The sequence below is a fragment of the Nannobrachium achirus genome (genome assembly GCF_963921795.1).
Source record: "Nannobrachium achirus genome assembly, chromosome: 10".
NCBI classification, from domain to species: Eukaryota; Metazoa; Chordata; class Actinopteri; order Myctophiformes; family Myctophidae; genus Nannobrachium; species Nannobrachium achirus.
This window is the reverse complement of record NC_137819.1, coordinates 27122349-27147264: the sequence shown is the minus strand read 5'-3', so window position 1 is coordinate 27147264 and position 24916 is coordinate 27122349. Positions and strand designations below refer to the sequence as shown.

General features: G+C 42.8%; 1 protein-coding gene across 1 annotated transcript in view; it reads right to left on the bottom strand.

Annotated features, from left to right (window-relative positions):
• med30 (mediator complex subunit 30) overlaps positions 1-22548 on the bottom strand; it is a 48639-nt gene extending 26091 nt beyond the window's left edge. Inside the window, exons 1-4 of the mRNA XM_080735155.1 lie at positions 22431-22548; positions 19304-19569; positions 17460-17618; positions 7391-7498 (exon numbers count right to left, since the gene is read on the bottom strand). Of these exons, the coding sequence (XP_080591281.1) occupies positions 7391-7498; positions 17460-17618; positions 19304-19492 (456 nt within the window). The 5' untranslated portion in view covers positions 19493-19569; positions 22431-22548. The remainder of the gene's footprint in view (positions 1-7390; positions 7499-17459; positions 17619-19303; positions 19570-22430) is intronic.
• Positions 22549-24916: the final 2368 nt, after the last annotated feature.

Below are 24916 nucleotides of genomic sequence, written 5' to 3'. Positions count from 1 at the left end.
TCTGTGTCTAGTATATTACTGCGCCGCATCACAGCGTGTTCTCTGTGCTGCAGCACACGCCCCCAAAACAACTTGTTCTGCGGTCGCATACTGATCGCTCCTGCAAACTAGCTTAGAACACATGGGTCCAGACCCACAGGTTGAGAACCCCTGCTGTACGTCTCCTCTGCTGATCACGCTAAAGTCCACAACTCCCCAATGTGCATGCATGCCGTCCTTATTGCTGCCTTAATATGCAGCTGTGCAGCCTGGGCAGAAATCAGGGCTAAATATGCTTCAAATACTTGCTGACTGCAATGGCAGGCCCACGGCCAGATTGGAAATAAGCGTGTCTAATTCATTCGTTTGTTAGCCTCTGGGTTCACATATTCATGTGGATGGGAGGTTTCAATGTGTGTGTCTGTGCCTCAAAATTCACATTTTTCTTTGTCAAAATGTGTCCACCGTGTGACTTACACGTGTGTAATATATGTATAATAATGGGAAACAATTCATAATTGCCGTAATCCATCCACAGAATGTAATTATTTTGAGTTAAAAAAAAAAAATTAAGCAATTATTCACTTATTCAAGTGCCTAAAGCTGCAATCTGGAACTTATTTTAATGGATAACATGTTATTTTAACCAATGTGTATGGTTAATAGAATAAATCTAGCACATACCCATACTCATACATATTCCACTCGTGGGGTGAAAGATGGACTAATAACTTTACCTCTACCTAAGTCCAATTCAATGAAGATTGCTGTATTTTATAGGTCAATTATACTAAGAAATCGTCATCCATGTGATATTCCTAACATAAATACATTCATTTGTTTAGTTTTTTTGCCAAAGCTTGAACCAGAGGTGTGCTGTGCTAAAAACCTAAAGATGTGAGGTCAGTCTGCATTTGTTATCAACAAGCTTGCTGTCTCCATTATCTTTGTATCATCCATGTGAGACATGTCGTGCATTAAGGATGACTCAGACACAGCAAACGTGGAGAATCTGAATTGGGGGATTGATTTGACACAAAACAAACAAAGTCTGAACATATAGTACCATTCCTCTGTTCAGATTTCTAATGAGAAGGTGAAGGAGAAGCGAAGGAGAAGGTGTCTTGTGTACACTTCCATCTCCATGTTTGTATATCTGTGTGTGCATGCGTGTGTTCAGGGGTGACACACCAAATTCTGGGCCCTGGGTATAATGATTCACTGCGGCCCCCCATGAATGTTCTATATGTATTTGGCCATGGACCCCCATCTCAAAATATTTCGTTCCACGGACCCCCCCAGAAGCAAAATTTGAGTTACAAAATGTCGCTTAAAAACTATATAAATATATTCAAAGATTTGCACTCATTTTCATGACTTAAAAATAGCAGATCTACAAGCTCGCAGCGTGGCACTCGGTGCTGCGCTGTGAGCTTGTATATCTGTCAGTCCCACTTACAGATATACATATATCTGAGGTCACTTACAGGACCTCAGAAAGGAGGACACTTTTCCGGGGCGCGCTGTATGGGACCCCCAAATTGATATGTAGGCCTATTTAGTCGCGGACCTCCTTCTCAAAATATTTTGTGCCAGCCAGGGACCCACATATTATTCCAAATTTACACTTTTTGGAGAAAAGTGTAAAACTAAGACTAGCCTACCTAGCACACAAATGAATAATTTTATTTCATGATGGCCCTGGCCTACACTGTATCTTTTTTTGCAATTATTCTTGAGTTAAATTGTCCCATTAGAAATCGAATCCACATGACTGGCATAGCAGAAATAATAAATCCGGACGAATGGCCACCCTAGTCCCACTCCCCCCCCCCCCTTGTGACGCCCCTGCGTGCGTTGTCTGTGCTGTGGGTGTGTCGGTATATGTCTTAACATGAATAATAAACTGTTGTTCATTCTTCATGCGTACTGCATTAAGCATCCCCAGGCCCTCCGTGGCTATTTGGAGGGTTTGTGAGAGGTGTGATGAGTGTACTTCAGACAGGGCAGAGTGCAGCTGAGTGGCACGGTTGGTTCACTGCAATGTTTCACTGTAGTGTTAACGTTTCAAGGCAGTCGGGGGAGCCATACAGCGATCTTTAAAAAGAACCAGCGCTCATCTCTGCCTCTGACACAAGTGACCTTGGACCATTATCATCACCGTAGCAGTCAAGACAAGGCTGCCGCACACGCTCTGTGCAGAGAAGAGACCGCGCACACGCACACGCACACACACACACACACACACACACACACACACACACACACACACACACACACACACACACACACACACACACACAGGAATGCTGTGGTGGAAAAAGTAAAATGTGTACTGTAAGTATTAACTCATACAGGGGCGCTAGAGTGCCAGAAATGTCTCCATAGACCTTCGCTCTAGCTTCCGTCGACACTGTCCCAAGTGCCTTGGGATTTCACTCCAGCCAATGCTATGGGTGACGATAGGAGGAAGCTAGCTGACACGTAGCCAAAATGCTAACCCATTTAGAAGCCCGATCTAAAGCTATTTCAGTCGCAAAAAACTTTTTCTTTGGGTCTGGGAACACAATCCGGAGAAAATCCTGTCTAAAGATGTGATTTATCATTGGAGTGGGCGGCACGATGCGGCCGTTAGCGCGACTACGGCCCGTGGATGGCCGAGTCTAAGTCCCGGCCATGGATGGAAATTTAGACCGGGGCTTCGTTGAGGCCTCCGATTAAATAATTCATTTTATTAAATATCCCGAATTAGTTCGGGATAGGCACCCTGGCATACGTCGCGCCGCCGACAGTATATATTGAGTTTTTTTTGGGGGGCTCTAAACTTTATTTTAAACCATTTTCAATGGAATAAATCGTCGGACCATCTAGCGTCTCTCGTTGGCTAGCGCTGGACGAGCCGGGACCACCCACGTTGCTCCAAGCAGCTCGGGGTAAGTAAAATAGCAAATAAAATATTGTATTGGATTGAAATAAAGCCGAACTTGTTCGGGATAGGCACTGTAAGGGTTAAAAGGTAAAAGTATCAATATCGCAATGTAGAAATACTCCTGTTACAGGTTACAGTACAGAATTAAAAATGTACTTGAATAAAGGTACAAAAACATTGGTATCAAAATGTACTTGAAAGGTACCAAAAGCACAAAGTATTCATTATGCAGAATGTCCCATTTCACAAGTCCAAAATGTAAAAGAAAAAGAACATTTTGAAAATAGCTGATCTGCATCACAACGTGTTGTGAGCTTGTAGATCGCCTATTTTTGAATAGCCAAAGTTTAAATAAGGCTGAAGTGGTTAATGTATGTTTATTAATAATCTGCAAAGTAACTAGTCTAGTAGTAACTCAAATTTTCAAATAATTTCAGTTGAGTAAAAGTACAATATTTGCCTCTGAGATGTAGTGGAGTAGAAGTAAAAGTACTGGAAATTGAAATACTCCAGTAAAGTAACAATAGTAAAAGGATCTATCCAACACACACACACACACACACACACACACACACACACACACACTCGCACACGCACACGCACACACACACACACACAACCCGTAGATTGAGCAAACAATTGTGTCCAAACATGCACACACAAACACACACGAACAACTCCATGAGAGAGGACCTTCACAACAGAATAACCTAAAAACCTAAATAATGCATAAGTGTTTATCCAAACATACTCCACTGTCCATGAATACACAGCATGCCAGGTGGAGAAGCAGAATGCAGAGGGGAATGGGGATTGTGTGTGTGCATGTGTGCGTGCGTGCGTGCATGTTACGGCTGTTGGCTGTTTACCACAGCTGACACTAAACAAGATCTGACCACCATCGATCGATCGAGGAGCTGATATTTACTCAATAGAAATGGCTATGGTTTGCCATTTCTCCATTTCTGTAAATGTGCACACTTGAAGAGCAGTTAACACGGTTAACTTTAGATTATCTATACTATAATTTTGCGAATGTCTGAGTGAGTGAGTGAGTGTCTGTCTGTCTGTCTGTCTGTCTGAAACAGCGTTTCTCCTCAGTGGCTGGAGCAATTGATCTGAAATCGCATCACCATTAGCATATGAACACACCTAACATAACTGTGAAGCCCGTTTGTCACTTTCACAAATCATATACTGTATATTAGCATTTTTATGGTGTATCTACTATCTATTCTGCATCTAGCATGAGGCACATCTAATTCTGCATCTAGCATGAGGCAACATGTTTAACCAGCTCTCTCTGTGTGTGTGTGTGTGTGTGCAGGTAGGCGGGTGGGTGGGTGGGCTGGGGGGGGGGGGGGGGAATGGGGGGGTAGCCATTAAACGAAACGGGTATTTCTTACATTGATGCTCCTACATATTATCATGCAAGCACCAGTTAAAGTTACTTCCATCCCTCATATACTGTATGCACAGTGCACATCCCATAACCCACACACTGCACATCATTTTGGAGCTCATATCTTTGAACGGGTAAGGGCTAGTTTATACAAATTAAAGGGGGTGCAAATGTTGCTATACACCAGAGTGGATTCTCTCCAAATCTTTAGTAAACAAAAACATAATAATACATTTTGGGTTCAGGATACCAATTCTATCTCAGGAGAGAGCACAAGGATCATTTATCAGCTTCAGATTAGTGTTCCAGTTCCAATTTTGTCTTTTTTTTCTTGTTTATCCTGTATCATGTGTGACTTCTCTGTCCTAATTGGATAAAAGTGGTATCTGACCTGAAAATAAATGCTCTGTTTACTAAAGAGCTGTAGAGACAGGGATACCCCCATTACTGAACAAACACTGTACAGTATATAGCGATGATTGCTATCAGACTATTGAGCTATTTAACTATTATTTTAACAACAACAATAAAAGAAAACAACAATCACTTACACCCCCTTTAACATTGCCATCTTGGACACAGCAATTCTATCAGAAATGTACTGTAGCGCAACTGACGTCAGCACTTTGAACGCAGTGAATGGTCTTATAATACATTTAAACAGTCATCTCTGTCTTTCTGGATATGTTTTCCACCGCCTTGTGGTTATCTCTTTCACAGCAAATCCGAAAAAATTGATTATAGTAAATTTGCAATTGATTCTGGATGGGGACCCAAATCCATGGTCCTGGATGGGGACACAAATAAGGCCCTGGATGGGGACCCAAAATCAATGGGGGTACATTTAGGGTAAAGGGTCAAGTGGGGATACATTTACTTTAATCAATTTGTCTTAGGAATGTGAAAAATACAAAAAGAGATTCAATAAGAGAGTTCAATAATATATACAGTATATACAGTATATATATATATATATATATATATATATATAAAATTGAACTCTGAACTGAAGTCTCTAATCAATAGGAAAATTTTCATTTTGGGGGTGAACTACTCCTTTAAAGTTACTGCTCTGCGGCTCTGGACAAAGTACTTACTAGTGGTACAGAGCTGTGATAGAAAACGATCTAACGCCCTTTGCACACAGGCACGTTTATCCGTACGGATAACTTTTAAAAAAGAAAACAATGATTCTCTACGACCTCATGCACACCGGATCCGAATTGGCCGTGCGACGAGTGGCAGCGGCCGTACGTTTTCTCGATCGAACCCAGTTCGATTTGTGCGTCTTGTCGCATGCGGTAAAAAACTCATCACTCCTTTTATGACTCCTTTTGGGATCCGCAGCGCCGATTCCGCACTGCATTGCACACCAAATCCAATGTGTTTTATTCATGCAGCAAACGAAAAAAACGCAACTGTCCTGTGTGCAAAGGGCTTAAGAATGGTCACGTTAGACTGCTAAAGACTAGAGTATTGTACGAGTTACATTTAAATGCTATATTTTCATAATTGATGTTTTCTTTTCTTATTCTTTTTCAGCAAATCAGTCCTATAAGCGGATAGTGAGTTATTTTCATGAAGCTTACGGTTATCCATACATCCACCCCCATCCCCTATTACTCACTACATGGAGATGTCAACTTGATGGGCCAGGGCCACCTCTTGCAGAGAGAGATTAGGCCTAATCCTCGCCTCAAAAAATTATCTATGATGGTAGTATGCCACAACATCAAGGGCCAGTCAATGGTAACAGAGGCACTCTGAGTTCAACTATGGCATTATATGTGGGCTGGTTTCTGTGAAAGCATGCTCCAGAAATGTCCAATGGATATGTTTCTACTGAATTAAATGTGATTCTACTGCAGGATTAGCACCCCGACTAATGCAGCACTCCATTTACCTTGCTCCTCTGTGGCGCCGTAACAAAACCTGGTCAAGATTAAACACTCCTCTCCCTGTGAAGGTTCCCTGTTGACTGACAGTGTGGTGTGTCAAGTGTCAAAGGAACTACACTTCTATGCGTCAGTGTCAGAAACAAGGCTCTCTATCAGAGCCGGGGCAAAAAAAACCTGTCTGACAGTGAATAAATTGCGAAAGTGCTTTAGGTGCGCTTGATGTCAGACAACTGAAACAGCTCTCTAGTAAGTGTATCATACATCACTGCCTTTAGGAATAAAGTCATCCCATTCTTTAACATTTTAAACACAGTCAGCTACTATTTTGCTCATGTCAGCTCTCTCTCTCCCCCCTGCACCGGGTTCAAACACAAGCCACAGTAATCTTTTCTTATTATTCGAAGCATGTTCAGCTACCACAGATTTGCCTCGTCCATCTGGCTACTCATGGGGGTACTGGCACAGTAGTGTCTTTGAATGCATATTTAGTGCTGCAAAGTTATATCTGTAGCTAACGGTGACAGCCAAATATGTAAAGACGGTTGCGATATACAACGGGTAAGGAAAAAACGAACCACATTTAGGTTCTGTTCACTTGACAACCTGAAAACCTGTGTTTTTTGTTTTTGTTTTTTTATAATTTTTATCCCACGATTTTGCAACCCATTTTCACCCAGTGCCAATTGCCTATGTAATCCTGGGCTCTGCTCTCCCTCTGCCGCGCCTGGGGAGACAACGGACTGACCTCATGCTTCCTTCAATGCATGAGTAGTCCAAGCTGTTTCTTTTCACCTGACAGGGGAGATTTTCCCTGGGATGGACGTAGCGCGTGGAAGGAACACGTTATTCCAACCAGTTCCTTTCCCCTCCATCAAGCGCCCCGGCTGGCCAGGGGGAGGCATTATTGAGACCAGGATTACAGCATGTTTTTGTGAGGGTATCAACCCTAGGGGGCACGGGGAGAACATGCAAACTCCACACAGAAAGGCCCTATCGCCGACCCCACCTAGGGTGTGGGCGCTGATGATGTGGAGGGAGAAACACACCCCCAGCACCCACAGCGTCCCCCGGCGGGAATCGAACCCAGGACCTTCTAGCTTCTAACCTGTGGTTTTCATATCAATGTGCGATCTGAACACATTACAAACACATGATGACTTCAACATGCGGCCCATAGCTTACCTTGTTGACCTCCAGTATCTCTCTTCTCTCCTCTGTGGCAGGGCGGCTCTGGCTGGCTGAACGGTCCTCGTGTTTAGAGCTGTCATCCTCCACAAAGGGAATCAGTTGCTGGAATGTTGAGAGAGAAACGGTGAACACAGGTCAGTTACTGGAAGTGAAATGTCAGATAGCCCAGTGGTTCTCACTGGCATATACCGTCCACCAACATATTTCGAACAATCCTCAAGGACTACCCCCCCAGGAAGGCATATTTATTGTCTACGCCAGGCTAGAGGCGTGGCGAGAATATGTTTTCACCCTGACCTACAGTATAACTGGACTGATCGGCTTGACTTTGCATGCACACTCCCTCGAGGCAAAGGAAAAACCTCTACCCCAAATGTTTCACATCGGCCTGATATAGCACCACCATGGGGCCGATTCCTTCGAAACACTTTTTATATTACTCCTACAGATTTTGTAGAATGCATGTTTAGCGCTGCAAAGCGTTGCCAGTGGGGACAGCCAAATATGTAAAGATGGTAGTGACAACAGGCAACGTAAAAACCGATCGGTACACATTATCTCTATTAATAGTCAAGGCGGATCTGTCAGATTTTTCATACTCCAACGAGTCCAACCTAATTCCTGATTGGCTACAATTGGCTTCCAAGGTTCACTGGAGGGGAACCTTTTGCACGACATGCTACAAGCACTGCTGGACTGATCGGCAGGAAAATTTTATTGGCCAGTTATAGCGCATTAAGCGCAACCATGGGCCGATTTTAGCAAAAAAAACTTTTTATGATACTCCTACAGATTTTGTCCAAAACTCACAAATAGCTATACATTGTCCCATGTGATAAAGACGTATCTGTCACGTTTCTCATATTCCATTCCGATTGGCTATGATTGGCTTCCAAAGTTTGTGGGGGTGGCCGTTTTGCACAAAATGCCACACATCATGAATGCAGCGCCCAAATGCTGGGAAAATTTGCACGCACATTCCCACTAAGCCAAGGAATCTCCATCCCAAATTGTTCAAATCTCCTCACGGTGGCCCACTTTACGTTTTGGCTCTTGGTCGTACATTCAACATATTCTTTCCCTGGATTCCTTGGATCAGGATGCATCTCATAGGCCGGTAGGATGGTTTGTGCCAGATTACATTTTCTGCCATAGAACAGAAAAAAAGAAGAAAGTGCTACTACTCCTACATACTGTATTTTGTCCAAAACCAACACAAATCCGTACACATTATCTCAGGGGTAATGTGATCAAGATGTATGATTTTGATTTTCCATATTCCATGTGGCTATGACCAAAGTTAGCAGGCCCTGGGTAGGCAACCCGGCCTGGCGGAGACCTGTGCTCTGAGGAGCACACTTTTCTATATTATATTTATTTCATGATCTGAGAGCTTTGTGCTTAGTTTAGTGCTGGTGTCGCACACCGAGAATAGATCTGCAAGCTCACACAACGCATGGCAGATCAGCTATTTTCAGTACACGACACATGCCTGTAACAGTCACTATTCCGTTTCAAGCTTTTTCCCCCACACTACGCCTAAAAGTAAAAAAAATATATAATATTACATATTACAAAATATATATTTTTAAATCCCATGGACCACCTGTAATTAAGCCATGGACCACTAGGGGCCTGTGGACCACTGGTTGAGAAACAGTGGGAATCTGCGATAGCCCCGTGAATGATTACTTCATTACATCAGACGTCATTTAAATCTTACTCTAGGAGTGGAGACAGTTTGTAAACTCGTTATATTTCATCATCCAGCGCCTTGCGTTGCCTTTAAAGCCATGCCATGCCGTAATTTGTATTTATTTTCTCCAATCGATTTTTACAAGATAGGGTGTTGTCTTTTTCTTGTCTGATTCAAACAAAGCGGCTCTGTTGTTAGTAGGCTAATCTAGTTTCGTTTGAAACTTAGGAAATGTCACCCTCATCATGTGCCTCTCTTACTTCATCTATATTGGACCGAGCACAAAAACATTCTTCTTTATCTCGGTTTTCACTCCATGAAACATACCAGCTCTGGAAAACATTAAGAGACCACTGCAAACCTCATCAGTATGTCATGAAAATGAGGTTGCTGCTTGCATTGGAATTCAACAGATAATGGAATGGAATGGGTGACATACATGTACTGTCAACATGCTTAAGAACATTTTGGAGTGGTCTCTTAATTGTTTCCAGAGCTGTATACCATACGTATTGTACCTGCTGAGTGCACTCACCCTCTCTCTGTATTGCGTGCAAACGAACAATCCCTTCACGTGGCTGGGTTTTTTATATGTGCCGCCTATCTTTGTTCTGCATTATAATCTTGTTTCCATGGAGTGGTGAAAATGGGTATTCTGTGTAAGCTCTTGGACCCCCGACTTGTACTATCTTACCCCTCTTCTCTTTAATGCAGAGAGAGAGAGAGAGAGAGAAAGAAAGCGAGAGGGAGTGGGAGATTAATTCATTTTTAAACGCTCTGTGTGCTTGACCTTGTCTGCTTGACACAACAGCGAGGCTGATGTGTGAGGCTCTCACAGGGAGCCACTCCTGAGAGCCCCCTTCTTTAGATCACACTGCCCCCTAGTGGTAAGCTGGGAAATGAGGGGAACAGGGAGGACGAGGGGATTGGGGCTGGACTGGACGCTATAAGGCCGTCACACAGTCACCCCAGGAACACACTGTTCCTGTCGCCCCACACGGGGTCTCACACTAGAACTGCCTGGTGCATTCATCTGCAGCATTCCAACGATGCAGAATTGTGTGTTGCTATGAGCTAAATGCAGTCCAGAACTGGCAAGTGTCAGTCATGTTTTTAGAATATAAAAAGGTAATGGTGTTCAATTCAGTTGTCAAAATGTCTGCTAGAGTTGGCAAACATCCCAGATAGAGACCAGAGTGATCAGAATTCGGTTGGTGGTTATCGTTTTCCGGACTTAAGTGCCACAGTTGCCACTTAAATAAATATTACATTGCGCGGGGGTGAGCTTTCTTGCCATCATTGCTGGCACAGCAGTGATGCAGTCAGGGACGAGGCATTCGTGCAGAGTTCCGTAAGCATCATCTCTGACATCACATCCATCTTTGTCAATATTTTCTCTGGCTATCAGTCCTAATGATACTGATGTAATGAAGTTGCACAGAGGGTTTTCGTTTTTCCTACTGAGGGAAGCTGCCATGATTAGCACAGCGGTGACAAGCAGACCTTGGTTAAACAGCATTAGTTGATCATTTCCCGCATTTGTTTTCATCTCCTTGAAGGAGCGACCAGATGGGTAGCGCTGCCTAAGTGTTCCACATCGGGACAATTTACATAATCTAATACTTAATTTATACTATGTCCTACAATGTGACATCGAGCACCAAAAATAGCAGATCTAAAAAGCTTGTAGATCTGCTATTTCCGTTGGGCAACAACGGAACGCAACATTAATATAAATCAGTTCAAATCCTCTGGCAAAAGAAAAGAAAAAAACATTCTCTCGCAAGGAGTACTTATGCAAAGGAAAACTATCATCTCTGAGGCCTCCTTGCCAAAGTAGAAACCATCGCACAGGTCCAGATCCTAAACACAGATTAGATACGAGACCTCTGAACAATTACCAGCCAATGAAAGCTGCCGCCAGGTGGGAAAACAGTGAAAACGCTGCATGCTCCAGCAACAATCTGGCACCGTGCTATTCTAAACAGTGAAGGAGATCTAGGGCTAATTCAGTTTCAATTGCAGCGTTTGCCCCGTCGGTTCAGCAGCTGGCTGAGGTCTCCACAGGCGCTGTGGAATGATTACAGCAAGCTGCCTCGTGTGGAGGCGTGGCTCCCATTCACTGTAACTGTTATGTGGGGTTGGAACTGCTGGACGGACTAGAGCAGGGGTCTTCAACGTTTTTTCAGCCAAGGACCCCTAAGCTGAGAGAGAGATTAAGCAGGGACCCCCACTATATACTGTATGAAACTGTTTTGCTGATTAAACTTTTCCATAGATTTCATGGATAGTTTCATAGACTTGTTTGGCAGCGCTATCATGTTGTATTCATGAGTATTATGAATACAAAATGAGGAGTATTTTCAGACATCTAACCACTTAAATCGTCAATACTTAGTAAACTTAACTTATAAATGAGGAGTATTTTCAGACATCTAACCACTTAAATCGTCAATACTTAGTAAACTTTCACTGTTTACTTAATCACAACGGCTCACGCTGCGAGGCGTTGTGAGCTTGTAGATTGGCTATTTCTGTCTAAAGTTCTCCTCGTAATAGGGATGCTAGGGTTAAAGTAAAATAAAAAAAAATAAAAAGCTTCCAATCACACAAAGCCCCCAGGTAGTAACTCTGGGGACCCCCTAGGGGCCCCGGACCCCCTGTTGAAGACCCCTGGACTAGAGTACAGCCGGACGGTGAGACAGAGAGGGATTGGCGAAGAGTGTGGGGACACTACAGACACAGAAATGGGGATGCAAATGATAGACCAGGAAGAAGAATGAGAAAAGAAAGAAGAGGGAGTGCTAGAGAGAGTAGAGTCTGTTCTGAGACAGAGAGGGAAGGGAACAATTTTAGAAGAGTAAAGGAGATGTAGAGAGACACAGAGAGAGAGTGGGAGAGACAGCGAGAGACAAGTAGACAGATGAAGAGAGACAAAGACAGTGGGAGATGGGAGTGAAAAAGACATTAAGGAAGAATGAGAGAGACATAAACACACAAAGAGAAAGAGATCGGAGAAAGAGAAACCTGAGCAGTGTTCCCCACAGTAAAATTCTGTTCATTTAACTCGATTTAACACAAATGTAACCAAATAGACCCTTATGGGGTCCACTCGGTCACATTGGTGTGCTCTCCGAGTTAAATTAACACTATTGATTTTTCTCGTGCTCTCATCGGTCTCTGGGCAGAGTTTCGGTGCCAAACCCAAAGCTGTGTGGCTCTCTGGGGGTTAAGAAGACAGAGACATGTGCAGGATATTATATTAGACAAACTCTGGTTCTTGTCACAGGGTCATGGAATGAATCTTCAATGCAGAAATGAAGAAAGTGTTTTCATTTGATAATTCCAGGCCCGGGCCAACGGCATATTGAATTTTAGAGGCGGCGGCGAGCTGACTTTGGCAGCTTGAGGGCGGAAAATGAAATGTGCAAAGCATGGTGGGAAAGATGGATGGATGGTGTTTGGTCGGTGCGCGTGTGTGTGTGTGTGTGTGTGTGTGAGAGAGTCACAACCCCCTGCCTCCTCCGCACAAAGATGGATGTGGTTTCCCGTTTGACAGAGAAGAATGGCTTAATGAAGTTCTCCAGGTTGCCTTGCAGAGACAGGCGAGAACAATGAGGAGAAAAGGACTTCCAGAAGTAAATGAAACGTCCACGTCCGTCCAAAAGCAGGAAATGACAGAGAGGGAGATAGAGGGAAGGGGGAGGTTTAGAGAAAAGGAGGAGACAAACCGTACAAGAAAAGAAGGGAGCAGCAGAGAAAAGACAGACAGAGACAGAGGAGAGTAAAAGAAGAGTGAACATGTTATAGCGACTGCAGGGGCCGGCGAAAGAGTGCTGACGTGGGCATCTGGGCCCAGCTGTTCATTAAATGAGCCTGTTGCTAATTAGGCTGCAATGAGGTCACAGTGCCTGAGTCATTGATTCCAACTTCCTGTTTCGTCGCAACCAATAGCGAGCTGCTGTCAGGCACCTGAATTCTTGCCGATGATAAATGGCAGCGAAGCCGGAGCCAAAATCAACAACCCTCCCCGCCCAGACAAAACATGGCGAGCTGGAATATTGGCCGGTCAGCAGCAGACTGAGTGTTTGCCCCGAGGGCCAGAGGTATAAACATCTGACTAAAGTGGAATGGTGCACACAAAGCAAAACAAAAACACTGTATAGTGTAACGACTCAATGATGAGTTTACACTTACAGTATACTAGTAAGACGCCTCAGGGCGACATGCGACCTCGCCAATTCTCGGCCATCTGGCCAGTGATGTGTATAGCGGACCAGTTACCCATATATGGAGACCCCTGGTACATAACCCATATATGGAGATCCATGTACTGTATATGGAGATATGCTGTGAGAGCCAAAACATGCTTACTCAGTTATTCGTTATGTGAAAGTCCTATGATGTCTATGACATCTGACATCATACCCTTTTATGCCCATACATGGAGATCCCTGTCTGTAGAACCAGCCACACAGATATGCGTTGTCGTGGCCATCTGTCTTGGCCATATATGGAGACTGTTAGTGTGGTATGTGGCCGACGTGGCCTCCATACATGGGCATTCCCTTATGAAGTCCTGTTAGATATGGGTTTAATATTGATGACATCAGGGAACTCCATATGTGGGTATAAAAGGGATTCTGTTAGTGTGACATCAAAGTGAAGCCAGAGCGTGATGTCAGAGCGGCAAACCCATTCTGTTAGAGTGGTTCCCCTGACATCACAGTGACATCAGAGCATGATGTCAGAGCGACAAACCCATAGAACCACAGTGTCAGGTGTGACAGACAGACAGAGATACATACGGACAAGCTGTGACCGTTCACATACTCATTTTTGACCTACGGTCGCAATAAACACAGTAATAACAAATGGAAATGTCTGTCACCCATGCCCCACATGGACATTTAACTTGAACGCTAGCATCCCTATTCTGGAGGGAACATTTTCAGCAAAGAGATTTGATGTAGAGGGGAAAAAAGAGCAGTCCAAGTACAGAGCCAACTCAGGTCAGGTTTACTAAGTATAGAGGGTTTAAAAGGTTAAAACTTAAGCTATGGGCATGCATAATTGTTTAATAACCCGTAAATGCGTGTTCATTGCGACTTTCTTCTGAATAGGCGTCTAATTCAATGTGGAAAGCTTATACTGTGCTAGCAGCCATTTCAGATTTGTTCCAATTTAAGAGTGGTCTCTCCTCCCACATCCTCTTTTATCCTCAGTAGGAGTCTGGTGAAAGAGATTAGCTCCAAGTCAATCTGAAGAAATTGGGATGGGACCACTGCAGCCATAAATCCAATCAAACAGCAACGGATAGCCAAGCTGCAGCCCTGCATGAGGCATGGCACACGTGCACTGCAACTTTTTATGGCAGTCAACACGAGTGAAATTCTCATTTAAAATAATAGAATCATGTGGATCTCGGACATTACATTGGAGTGGCCAGCCTGTGACACCAATCATCTATATTAACATCAGTCATTTATGATGCATTTATGATGTACCGGTATGACTCCAAATTTGGGAAAGGTCTTAGCCCTTTAACTTCAATGACATTTTTGAGCAGTGCAAACCGCTCCCACGTTTCACTTTGTGTGTGTCAGCCACAATAATTAGCATGGATCTCCATGTATGGACGTCACGGACAGAACGGCCCATACAAGGAGATATGCACGTCTGTCGTGTTTGCACCACTCAATTCGCACTGGTGCGATTTTTATCACAGATAAATTAGAGGAGGTACTTCTGTGGCCTACTGGCTACTGGCAGTGTGCTTCCAGACATTTGGCGCTGATCAGTCAGGCGGTTTGTGAGATTAGCTCCGGACACACACACAGACGCTTGCATCAGGCTTCATGCCGCATGTAGTTTATGTGAAGTCAGGCAGGCATATAGGTTGGTGGCCAGGGTATGCGCACATGTTGTGCGCGCGTGCATGCGTGTGTGTGCGTTGGCATTTGACAGCTGCTTTAGAGGTGGTGGGTGACCGTAACCACCGGTAAAAAGGCCCTAGAGACCCACCTGGAGCAGCCAATGAGTCTGCACTGAGCCGACATGAAACAGACCTGGTGGGAGTGGAGGCGATAAGAGTCCCCCTGGGTTGGTTTGTGTGTGTGTGTGTGTGTGTGTGTGTGTGTGTGTGTGTGTGTGTGTGTGTGTGTGTGTGTGTGTGTGTGTGTGTGTGTGTGTGAGAGAGTGAGTGAGTGAGTGCGCATGTAGGCACGTGCTTATGTCTGTGGGTGTTCATGTGCGTTCATGTGTACCTGTGTAGGGGTGTGCGTATGTGCACGGCTGTGCGTGCATGCGTGTGAAGCAGGGGCCTACCAATGACCTACTTCCTTTAAACTAACAGTTTTCCCCCCACCTCTAAAGTCAGCAGGCAGTTTGTGGGAAGAGCTGTGATACATCATGTGTGGCAGTGCTTGGTCTCAGACCACAAAGTCGCCCTGCGCAAGAGTCCTTAAGCCTGATTTGTTTTGCATTCCAGTGTCACACATGAAAATAGCCGATCTACAAGCTCAGAATGCGTTGCACCGTGGCACGTTGTGAGCTTTTATATCAGCCATTTTTTGGATGAGACACAGTTTGTGTGCAAAGAATTCTAAATCAGGCTTTACAGAATCTCAAGCAAACCAAATACATTTGGGATTTTTTTTCCCAAAGACACTACTGTATATGTTTCAAAGCATTTCTTATCGTGCTGCATAAAAGGATTACACTGAAGCTACCAATGTGCAGCGGCTTAATGTTATGTTGGATTTTGCCTTTTCTGGCATCTTATAAAAATATACAGCAGTGCGTGTTCTGTACTTCTGTTCTACTTGAAATGACTGCAACAGTCACACGATCCCTGTTAAATAAAGAATCAAGAATCAATGCTACATCTTGGATATCAAAGGTGGAGTTTCAAAAGGCAAAAGTATAATCTATCTAAAATGTGCAGGGGGGGGGTTGGTTTGAGGTGAGTTTATGAGGGATGATGACATCACCCTTGTAAACACTGGACATCATACTTAATTGAAAGATGATTCTGTCAAGTGTCACTCGACGCAATGTATATATTTTCAACTGGGGGAAAAAAGATTATCTTAACCCTCTAAGGCCCAAATATAGAAATACTTGAAATAAAAAATTGAAAAAAATCAGGTGGTGTCGTAGGAGTCCTAATAAGAGGAAAATGTAATGTAAAAAAAATCATGCTCTAATTTACATATGGGGGATATTTTTCACAATAATAACATAATACATGTTCTAGACATTCTAATGATCACCAAAAAAAATAGTACAGGCATTTTACTTATGTTTTTGTGAGGAATAGCTTCCATGAAAAAGTGAGATGTTGTTCGTCAAAACTCTGGAATGTCAGCGGGTGTGGCGGGTGTGAATGTCAGCCCCTGTGGGGGGTATTTATTATGCAAATATTGTGGCCAATGGCATTGTAATACTAAACAATAGAATCCAATGGTGATGTTTAGGTGGTAGGGGGAGCTAAAATAAAATGATTTAAACCTTTTTTTTGGATAAAATACAAACGTTGTAATATTACAACAGTGGGCCTTAGAGGGTATTATTTCAGGACAGGGTTGTTGTTTTTTAAAATGTGCAGTAATCTTTCAACAATGTTATCCTGATTCATGTTCACAGAGATGCACACATTCACAGCAGGCCAGGGAGGGACCATGGCGGTACAACCACAGACTTGTGGTATTCGCTGGTGTGCCGCTTTAAAACAATTAGGGGATATGTGTTCCGTGCTCAGGGCCAATATAACAGAGATTCCGAGGAAGAACAAACATATTTACTTATTTACTTTCCTTGCCCAGATTGTTTCTGCTGCTCCGATTGTTTTTAACTGCCAAACTTCTGCTTCTCTATCTTTAGGCTACCTCTGAGGGTGCAATGAACTGGGCCTCTATTTACGGCTTGCGGCAAGCCAAATGACGTCATGATGACGTTATGATAACGTCCTCTGATCACGTCCTCTGGTGACGTTCAGAACTAGACCAGATCACAGCCCATATGGGGACGTCACATGGACTATAGGATTATTGTTATTGTTTGTAATGTTAGTTGAATATGAGCATGTAAGGTTATACTCTGGGACATATATGACTAGTTATGATATTTATCTGGCCTCGATCAGACCCTCTTAATCCAGGACGTCCGTTTTCGTGGGCAGGATTTATGTTGGTTGAAATCAGGTGATATTCTAGGCCGGATCCAACTAGTCATGGTTTGACTTGATCTGGCCCCAATCGAGAATTCACTGATTGGTCCAGGTCCTGACCGTGCTTGCTGGGACCTCATTAAATTGAATCCAGTTACTGTAGTGTATAGTCTAGACTGTATGCATTGGAGGCTCACCTCAGGGGGTATGGAGTCCAGCCCGGTGCAGTTCTCATTGCACTTGTCATAGACGAGCCGTAGCTTACGGAAGAGTACGGACAGCATGCGCAGGTGCTCCTGGAGTTTCCCCAGCCTGTCCTGATGCGTGTTGGGATGATATGTCACCCCATTAGGCAACTGGGAGGCAACACAGAAAGACGAGAGGTCATGTTGACAGGTCAGGAAACTACCATTTTTCATCTAAAGGTCACAGTGGCTGGTACATTTACAACCAGCAAACCTACAAACAGTGGCAGGTTATCTGCACAAGCAGCTGGTTGACTAGGCAAAAACAGTAGGTTTTAGTTTAGCTACCGTCTAATATTCATTTTCCACAGGACATGAGTTTATAAACTAATCTCAAATAAAAGGCATACCGGTAAAACAAAATGCAAAGCCCATTGTGTTTTACTGCCTGTAAAATGCTAGACATTTTGAACTGGTTTCTATATTTATCCAGTGCATTAGGTAGGACAATTTTCAGAACTCCCACTAAAATGAAAAGAGGTTTCATGGGAATATATTCTAGTTAGTAAAAAGAAAAACATAGACGCCTTCTGCTATTAATTAACAGCCTTAGTGCCTTATGACCAAGTGCCACCAGCCAACATGACCAGAGTTCAACTTTAAACACCTGTTTTAAACATGTGCATGGACAGTGTGTAACATGTCAGAACTGGGCCTACATATAATGACACTGCAGTTTAAATGTATTCAAAATACATATGGTACATCTCTGCCGCAACAACAGGTAGACTATTTTTGCTGCAGAGACATTAATGTGTTGCCAGCACTTGTGCTGGTTCATCATCATTGATTTTTAAACACTTTGAACCTGGTGTCCCCATTTTGGGCATTATAGGATTATAGACAAAAGTATTCATACTAAAACAGCAGATCTAAAATCACACAACTAATTGCAAATATATGAATTGTGAGCATGTAGATCAGCTATTTTTGCTGCGCAGCACCGAACAATGAAACTACACTACTTAATAATAACCAGGCTCATTACAATTGAGAGGATCAGCAAGCCTCTAGGGATGCACGATCTGATTAGAAACATCATTCATAACGTAAAAGAAGCATAAAACAATGTCTTCCAGGCATGCATTGCATACCTAAACAAGAGACAGAGATATAACAAGATGGTGAATAACAAGAAAAGGGAGAGGAAAAAGCAGTGAGTGATTGAGTGAGAGAGAGAAGGAACGGGAGCAAAGCCGGACAGAAAATATGCATATGCAAGTGGTATATGGAAAGTCTCTGATCTGAAACTACAAGTCACAGATGAGATATGGTGTTTTGCATTGTGTGGCAATGCCAGACTTTGTTTGTTGAATTGACTCTTTAGACTCTTTAAAAAACTGACACATTAACCATAACCTGTACCTGTTTAAGTGGTTACAGTCACCTTATGTTCAGATAACAGAGTGACAGAGAAACAACAGCAGTCCAGCTATCTTGGACAAATCACTGTAAAGGCAAGAAAAACAAAAAGCTTACCTAGCAATGTATAGTATTTCTTACCGCAATGAGAAAAGGCTTGTCATGTCATGTCATGTTAAGTTACAGTTATCTGAATCCATGGTGGGGAAAAACTGAAAAATATTGAATGCTTCATATTCAAACTATTGCACACATCGCGTGCTCACACACACACACACACACACACACACACACACACACACACACACACACACACACACACACGCACAGACGCACAGATGCGTGTTGAAGGAGTTAGACAGAACCATGGAGCGGCAAGCAGACAAAGGTACCGACGTACAGACAGACAGACCTCCGTCCCTTCCATAGCTAACCTGCATGTTGCGGAGAAGCTGAAAGATCTCCATGGTTCTGAGGACAATGTCCTGGACCGTCTCCTGGCCAATGCGACATAGCGAGGCCGTGTTGACGTCACGCGCTGCCTGAGCCTGCTGCTGCTGCTGTTGTTGTTGTTGTTGTTGTTGTTGCCCGCCAAATGGCGTCACCAGGGGAGGCGTGGTCATGGTGACAGGCGGCAGAGAAGGAAGATGTAGGCTGAGCTACCTGTCAGGCTATTCCACACTGGTACACCTTTACATGCCTGGGGGACAGGGAGGTGGAATCAACCCGTACAGAAGAGGTGAGCAATGGATTATATGATGCACACCAGCTATATTGGAAAGAAATTGGGCCGCTTCTTTACTTCCTTCACAGGTCTTACCAATTTATATTAATTAAGGCTCTGTTCCATTCTGCTCAGAGTCTGGCTGCTGATATTGAGGCTCATTGGAAACACTCTGCTACACCGGTGGGTCTCAAAGTGAGGTCCAGGAATAAAATTAGCCTGGTAAAAAAACCAGACTGCACAACACCATCCCCTGGCGGTGGTGTTTGTGAAAGAGGCTGGCCCGCCAGGCTAGTTCCAAATAGCCCTTACAGGTGTATAACTCTGAGAGTATACAAATATGAAACCTGGTTCCATTTTGTACACTCTCAGAGTCATGGGGGGGGGGGGGGGGGGGGGGGGGGGCTCCACTGTGCTACACTAAATGGAACAGAGCCTTATAATTGGTAAGACTTGTGAAAGGGTCAAGTAAGGAAGAGGCTCAATTTCCTTCCAATAATACGGCTGCTGTGCATAGAACCTATTAGATTCAGAGAGAAGTTATGGAGATGTCACGTTCAAACCCAGGACTTTTATGCTAAGAGGCAACAGTGCTAAATGTAGATTCGAACCTGGGTCTCCTGTGTGAGAAGGGACACTAAAGCCAAACATCTAATCCAATAGCCCATAAAAGCAGCGTTGTATTGGTCCGGTCACGCGTGTAGACGCCGTCCCGTATCTTTTTTTGAGCAGTGTCACGCCTCTCACTCGCACGGATATGCATCGATGTAAAACAACCCTTAAAGGAGGACTTCACCACTTTTCAACCTGTTTTCATATAATAGGTCCTCACTAATGTTCATGATAAAATAGCACAATTTCTTTCTACTCAGTCTGGGTCTCATAGGAGAGCTGTGCCAAGTTTGCCAAAAACATCTCTGACCAAATACAATACCAGTAAGACTCCCTCATTGGGAGATAAGCGACCGTCAGGTCGCATAAACAAACTTTAGAAGGCAATCGTAGCCAATCATCAGGAGGGAATATGGGAAATGGAACAGATCCATGTTGAAGACATGACTTTAGACTTAGAGATACTGTGTACCGCTTTGTGTGATTTTAGGCCAAAATCCACCTGAACGAGTGGACACCAAAACCATCTGGGCTCTAGGGACATGCGGGCACCTGGACGAGTGGGCACCTGGACAACTGGGCCCTAGGGACATGTGGGCTCCTGGACAACTATACACTATAAAATGAGGGGGGGAAAAAACAGGTAAATACAAATTTGGGGAGAGTAAAAACTGTACAAAACAATGCTGAACTGAATGCTAGGATAGAGCAAACATAGCTAAACAGTACACAATAAAATTATAGGAAAAGGGGGAAAAAACATGTACATGTATGCATAGGACCAGTCCATCCAAAGGCTACAATGGCTCAGTTTTTTTTGTATTTCTCCAATGTGTTCTACTTTTTAACAGTACTTATATTTTGACATTGTACTTTGAAACACTTTTATAAAGTACTAACTCTGTAGGGTGCGCGCTGGCCTACCGGTCCAGGCGCATACCACATAGGCTCTGATGCCTGACAGTGTGTCGCGGGTTCCCGATCCTGACGACCTTTGCTGCATGTCATTCCCCATCTCTCTCCCCATTTCCTGTCAGTCTACTCTACTGTGATATCAATAAAGGCATAAAATTCCCAAAACAAATCTTAAAAAAGGATTGTGTACTAACTGTGTTATAATTTACTATTACAGTAATATTTTGACAAATAAACTTGTTTAGGCTATTGTACTTTTGACCGCACTGTTGTGTCGTGTTGGTGCTTTAAGGTAGGTTAAATCTCACTTAGCAACAAAAAAGCAGTATGCCATGGAAAATTCAGGTGCCCACTCGTTCAGGTGCCCACATATCTCCAGTGCCCAGTTGCCTAGGTGTCTCTAGTACAGTTGCCCAGGTGCCCACCTGTCCCTAGTGTCCAGGTGGTTTTGGTGCCCAGTTGTCCAGGTGCCCACATGTCCCTAATCTGAGTTCCAAGATGTCGTTCTTTTTTTAGCCAACATGTCCCTATAGTGCCCTGTGCCCAGATAGTTTTGGTGCCCAGATATCCATAGTGCCCAGTTGGTTTTGATGCCCACCTGATCTGTTACCTTACCACCACTGATCTAACATACCCTATAAGTACTAATCTAGTATCTACTCTACCATGCTAACAATACAAATACATACAATCTAAACAGATTACAAAAGAACACGGTTGACACCTCTGATAAATACCCAGCATGGGTATCACAGTTTGGATCACAGTCTGTGGATTAATTAGTAGCCTAAAGGAGAATATAGGCTACAATATATTGGAAATAATGATATACAATTTGATATTAATATAATACAAATGCTACCTATGTCTGAAGTATTGCGACATTATTTGGACATGTTGATAATAATTAATATTAAATCACACGCAAACATATCCAAATAGTTGATGTTATGATTGAGGTTAATAGATGAGTAGCCGCTGATTTATAACTGGTTGCACGGCACGCCGCCCTTTGTCGCGGCACCGAAAATAGCAGACCTACAAGATCTACAAGCTCACGAGACCGACGCGTTGTGAGCTTGTAGGTCTGTTATTTTCGGTGCGCGACACCATTCGCAGAAGGCATAACTGTCCACATGCAAAAGTATAGACTTGGCACAGCAGAGACATGACACAGTATCCGACACTTCCAACTGCCTCTTGATCCACTTTTTACATTAAATATCCATTCTGGGGCATAAGATCAGCCTTTGAATCGCTGTTATCAATCATATTACAAAGGTAAACAACACAAAATAAAGTCATATTACCTGTGGTGTGATAATTTATCTATTTTGTTGTCATTATGTCAAAAGCCCCTTGCTTTTCTTCAGAGCTCAGCTGCTGCACAAATGTCGCGAGATTTGCCTCTGCTACGTCTGCTGCCTACAGTAAAGAATGAAGTGCAAGCGCCTCTTGAAATCATTATTTTATGATTTTCTTAATTCCAGTGTTAGAGCAAATTTACCTCTCTATGCAGTTGAAATCCTTCATCATTCATTCACACACACCAGAAAGAGCTCATAGATCAAGTAAGAGATCAATCATTGCTTTGTATTAAATTATAGACAAACATTACGGTAAATACTTGGTTTCGCAGCGCCATCTGCTGCTCAATTCCTGCATAAGAACCAATTTAACTGTTTGATTTATTAATATCACTTTCCACAATAATAATAATAATCTGTGGTTCATGTCACCACTTATGGTCAAGTAAACGTAATGTTATTTTACTGTGCACATTTCAAATGACCCACTGCAGGCTCCAACTGCAGTCTCATCTACTTGAGCCGCGCTCAAATTAAAACATTTAAATTAAAATATACATTACTTGTATACACGCTTGGCTTAGCCTACTTTGTGAGCAACCAGAATTCAAATTAGAGTGTGAAATACATGAGGTCCCCGAAATAGCCTATGCTGTATACTCATTCTGCGTGCTCCATGCAGCATGCAAAATTACCCTTCTGACTGACATTGCACGGAAATAAAAGCTCTATTTGGGGTAAATGAAAAGGCTGTGCCTTCAGGCTTGAGTGAAACTGAAAAAGTAGATTAGAATGCCTATTACTTAATTTCCATTATCCATTTAATTTGGTGGTTACAGTCTGGATTTCAATTTACATTTATATGGAGCATCCTTTGTGGGATAATATAACCTCCAGATAGTGTCTGGGCTTTTTCTAAAAGCCCCCTATCTACGATCAGTTGATAGAGAAAAAACAAGTCAAGTTCAAGTGATTGCACACAACTTCTTAATTGCATAAAGAGTGTTGATTATGTTGCCATGATGAATGAATCCCCATGCTTTAGCAGTGATTAAGCCAATTGTCTGCAGCCCCTTATAGTTATGTACATGACAGCCCATCTATCATCATCAATGATCAAAGTATATCAAGATACAAAAAAAACCATATTGATCAAGTGGATGAGACACTAAATCAACAACTCATATGGTTTCAAATGACTTCTTTACATGAAAGCTGTCAAGACAAGTTGATGACAAATGTGTTGTTTTCGGGTGACTTTTTCATATTAATGTTGCCCTGCCAGATTGTAAAACATGGCAATGAAAAAAATCAATGACACTTATTTGGCACAAGGTAATGTCATCAAAGACTAGAATTCCTTTCTGGAAGGCATCTCATCAATAGCATAATATTTTATATTTATACTGTAACCATATTCTATGGATCTCTCAAACACAAACAAGTCCAAATGAATTATTGAGCAGACACAATACAGTATCTCATTACCCCTGTGCATGTCCCACGACATTTACTATCCATGTTTAGCCCTCCAGCTAACAAAGCATCAAGCAATACAAACGACCTTGTCACTGATGCTCGGTTCCACTGTATCACTCAAATGGAAAGGGGAATTAAACCCAATACAAGGCGACAGGGATACACAGAACTTCTCAGTGTGAAGAAACATGAACTGTGTAATAATCATGAACAGACTAGGGGTATCGGGTGGGCCGACAGTGGTGGTTGTTGAGGGGCCAGGCTGAGGCAAGTTATGTCAAGGGACACATTTGACCTGAGACAAATAAACAGAAACAAAGACAGTGTTCAAGCTTTGTGTCGATTAAACTTTATTGCTTTTCCAAATTTAGAGAAAACGTACAAGTAATGCAAGAACAATAATGGAATGTTTCCGTGTGTGGAATGTTTTTTCCAGTATATAAAACGGTGCAAAAAGATTGGTATTTGTTTCAGTAACTTTAGTTACAATTACAATATTGAAAAAAAGGAAAAAAATCTTCAGTTTAAGTTACAGACATTCTTTGTTGCAACACTTCACAAGGTATCAGAACAGTATCAGCTCTACTTTACTATCTGCATCCCTATGTGTAGTTTCCTTTGTAGAATCTGAATTTCACCGTACACTGTAAGGTATATGTTGCTGTAAGGCTTACAGCAACATATAGCTTTGTGTCGAATAAACTTTATTGCTTTTCTAAATTTCGACACAAACTTACAAGTAATGTTTTGTATTTGTTTCAGTAACTTTAGTTACAATTCTATGCAATTACAATATTGAAAAAAAAAAGATATATCTTCAGTTCAAGTTACACACATTCTTCACAAGGCTCAATGAACAGTATCAGCTTTACTTTTCCCTTTGCATAATTTCACATTACAGCAACATAATTCTAAGGTTTTTGTGACTCTTGGCAAACCGATCAACAAATGAGTCAAGACACAAAGCCGTTGCCCTTGTATACTCAATCCTTAGGACATCCAGATTGATC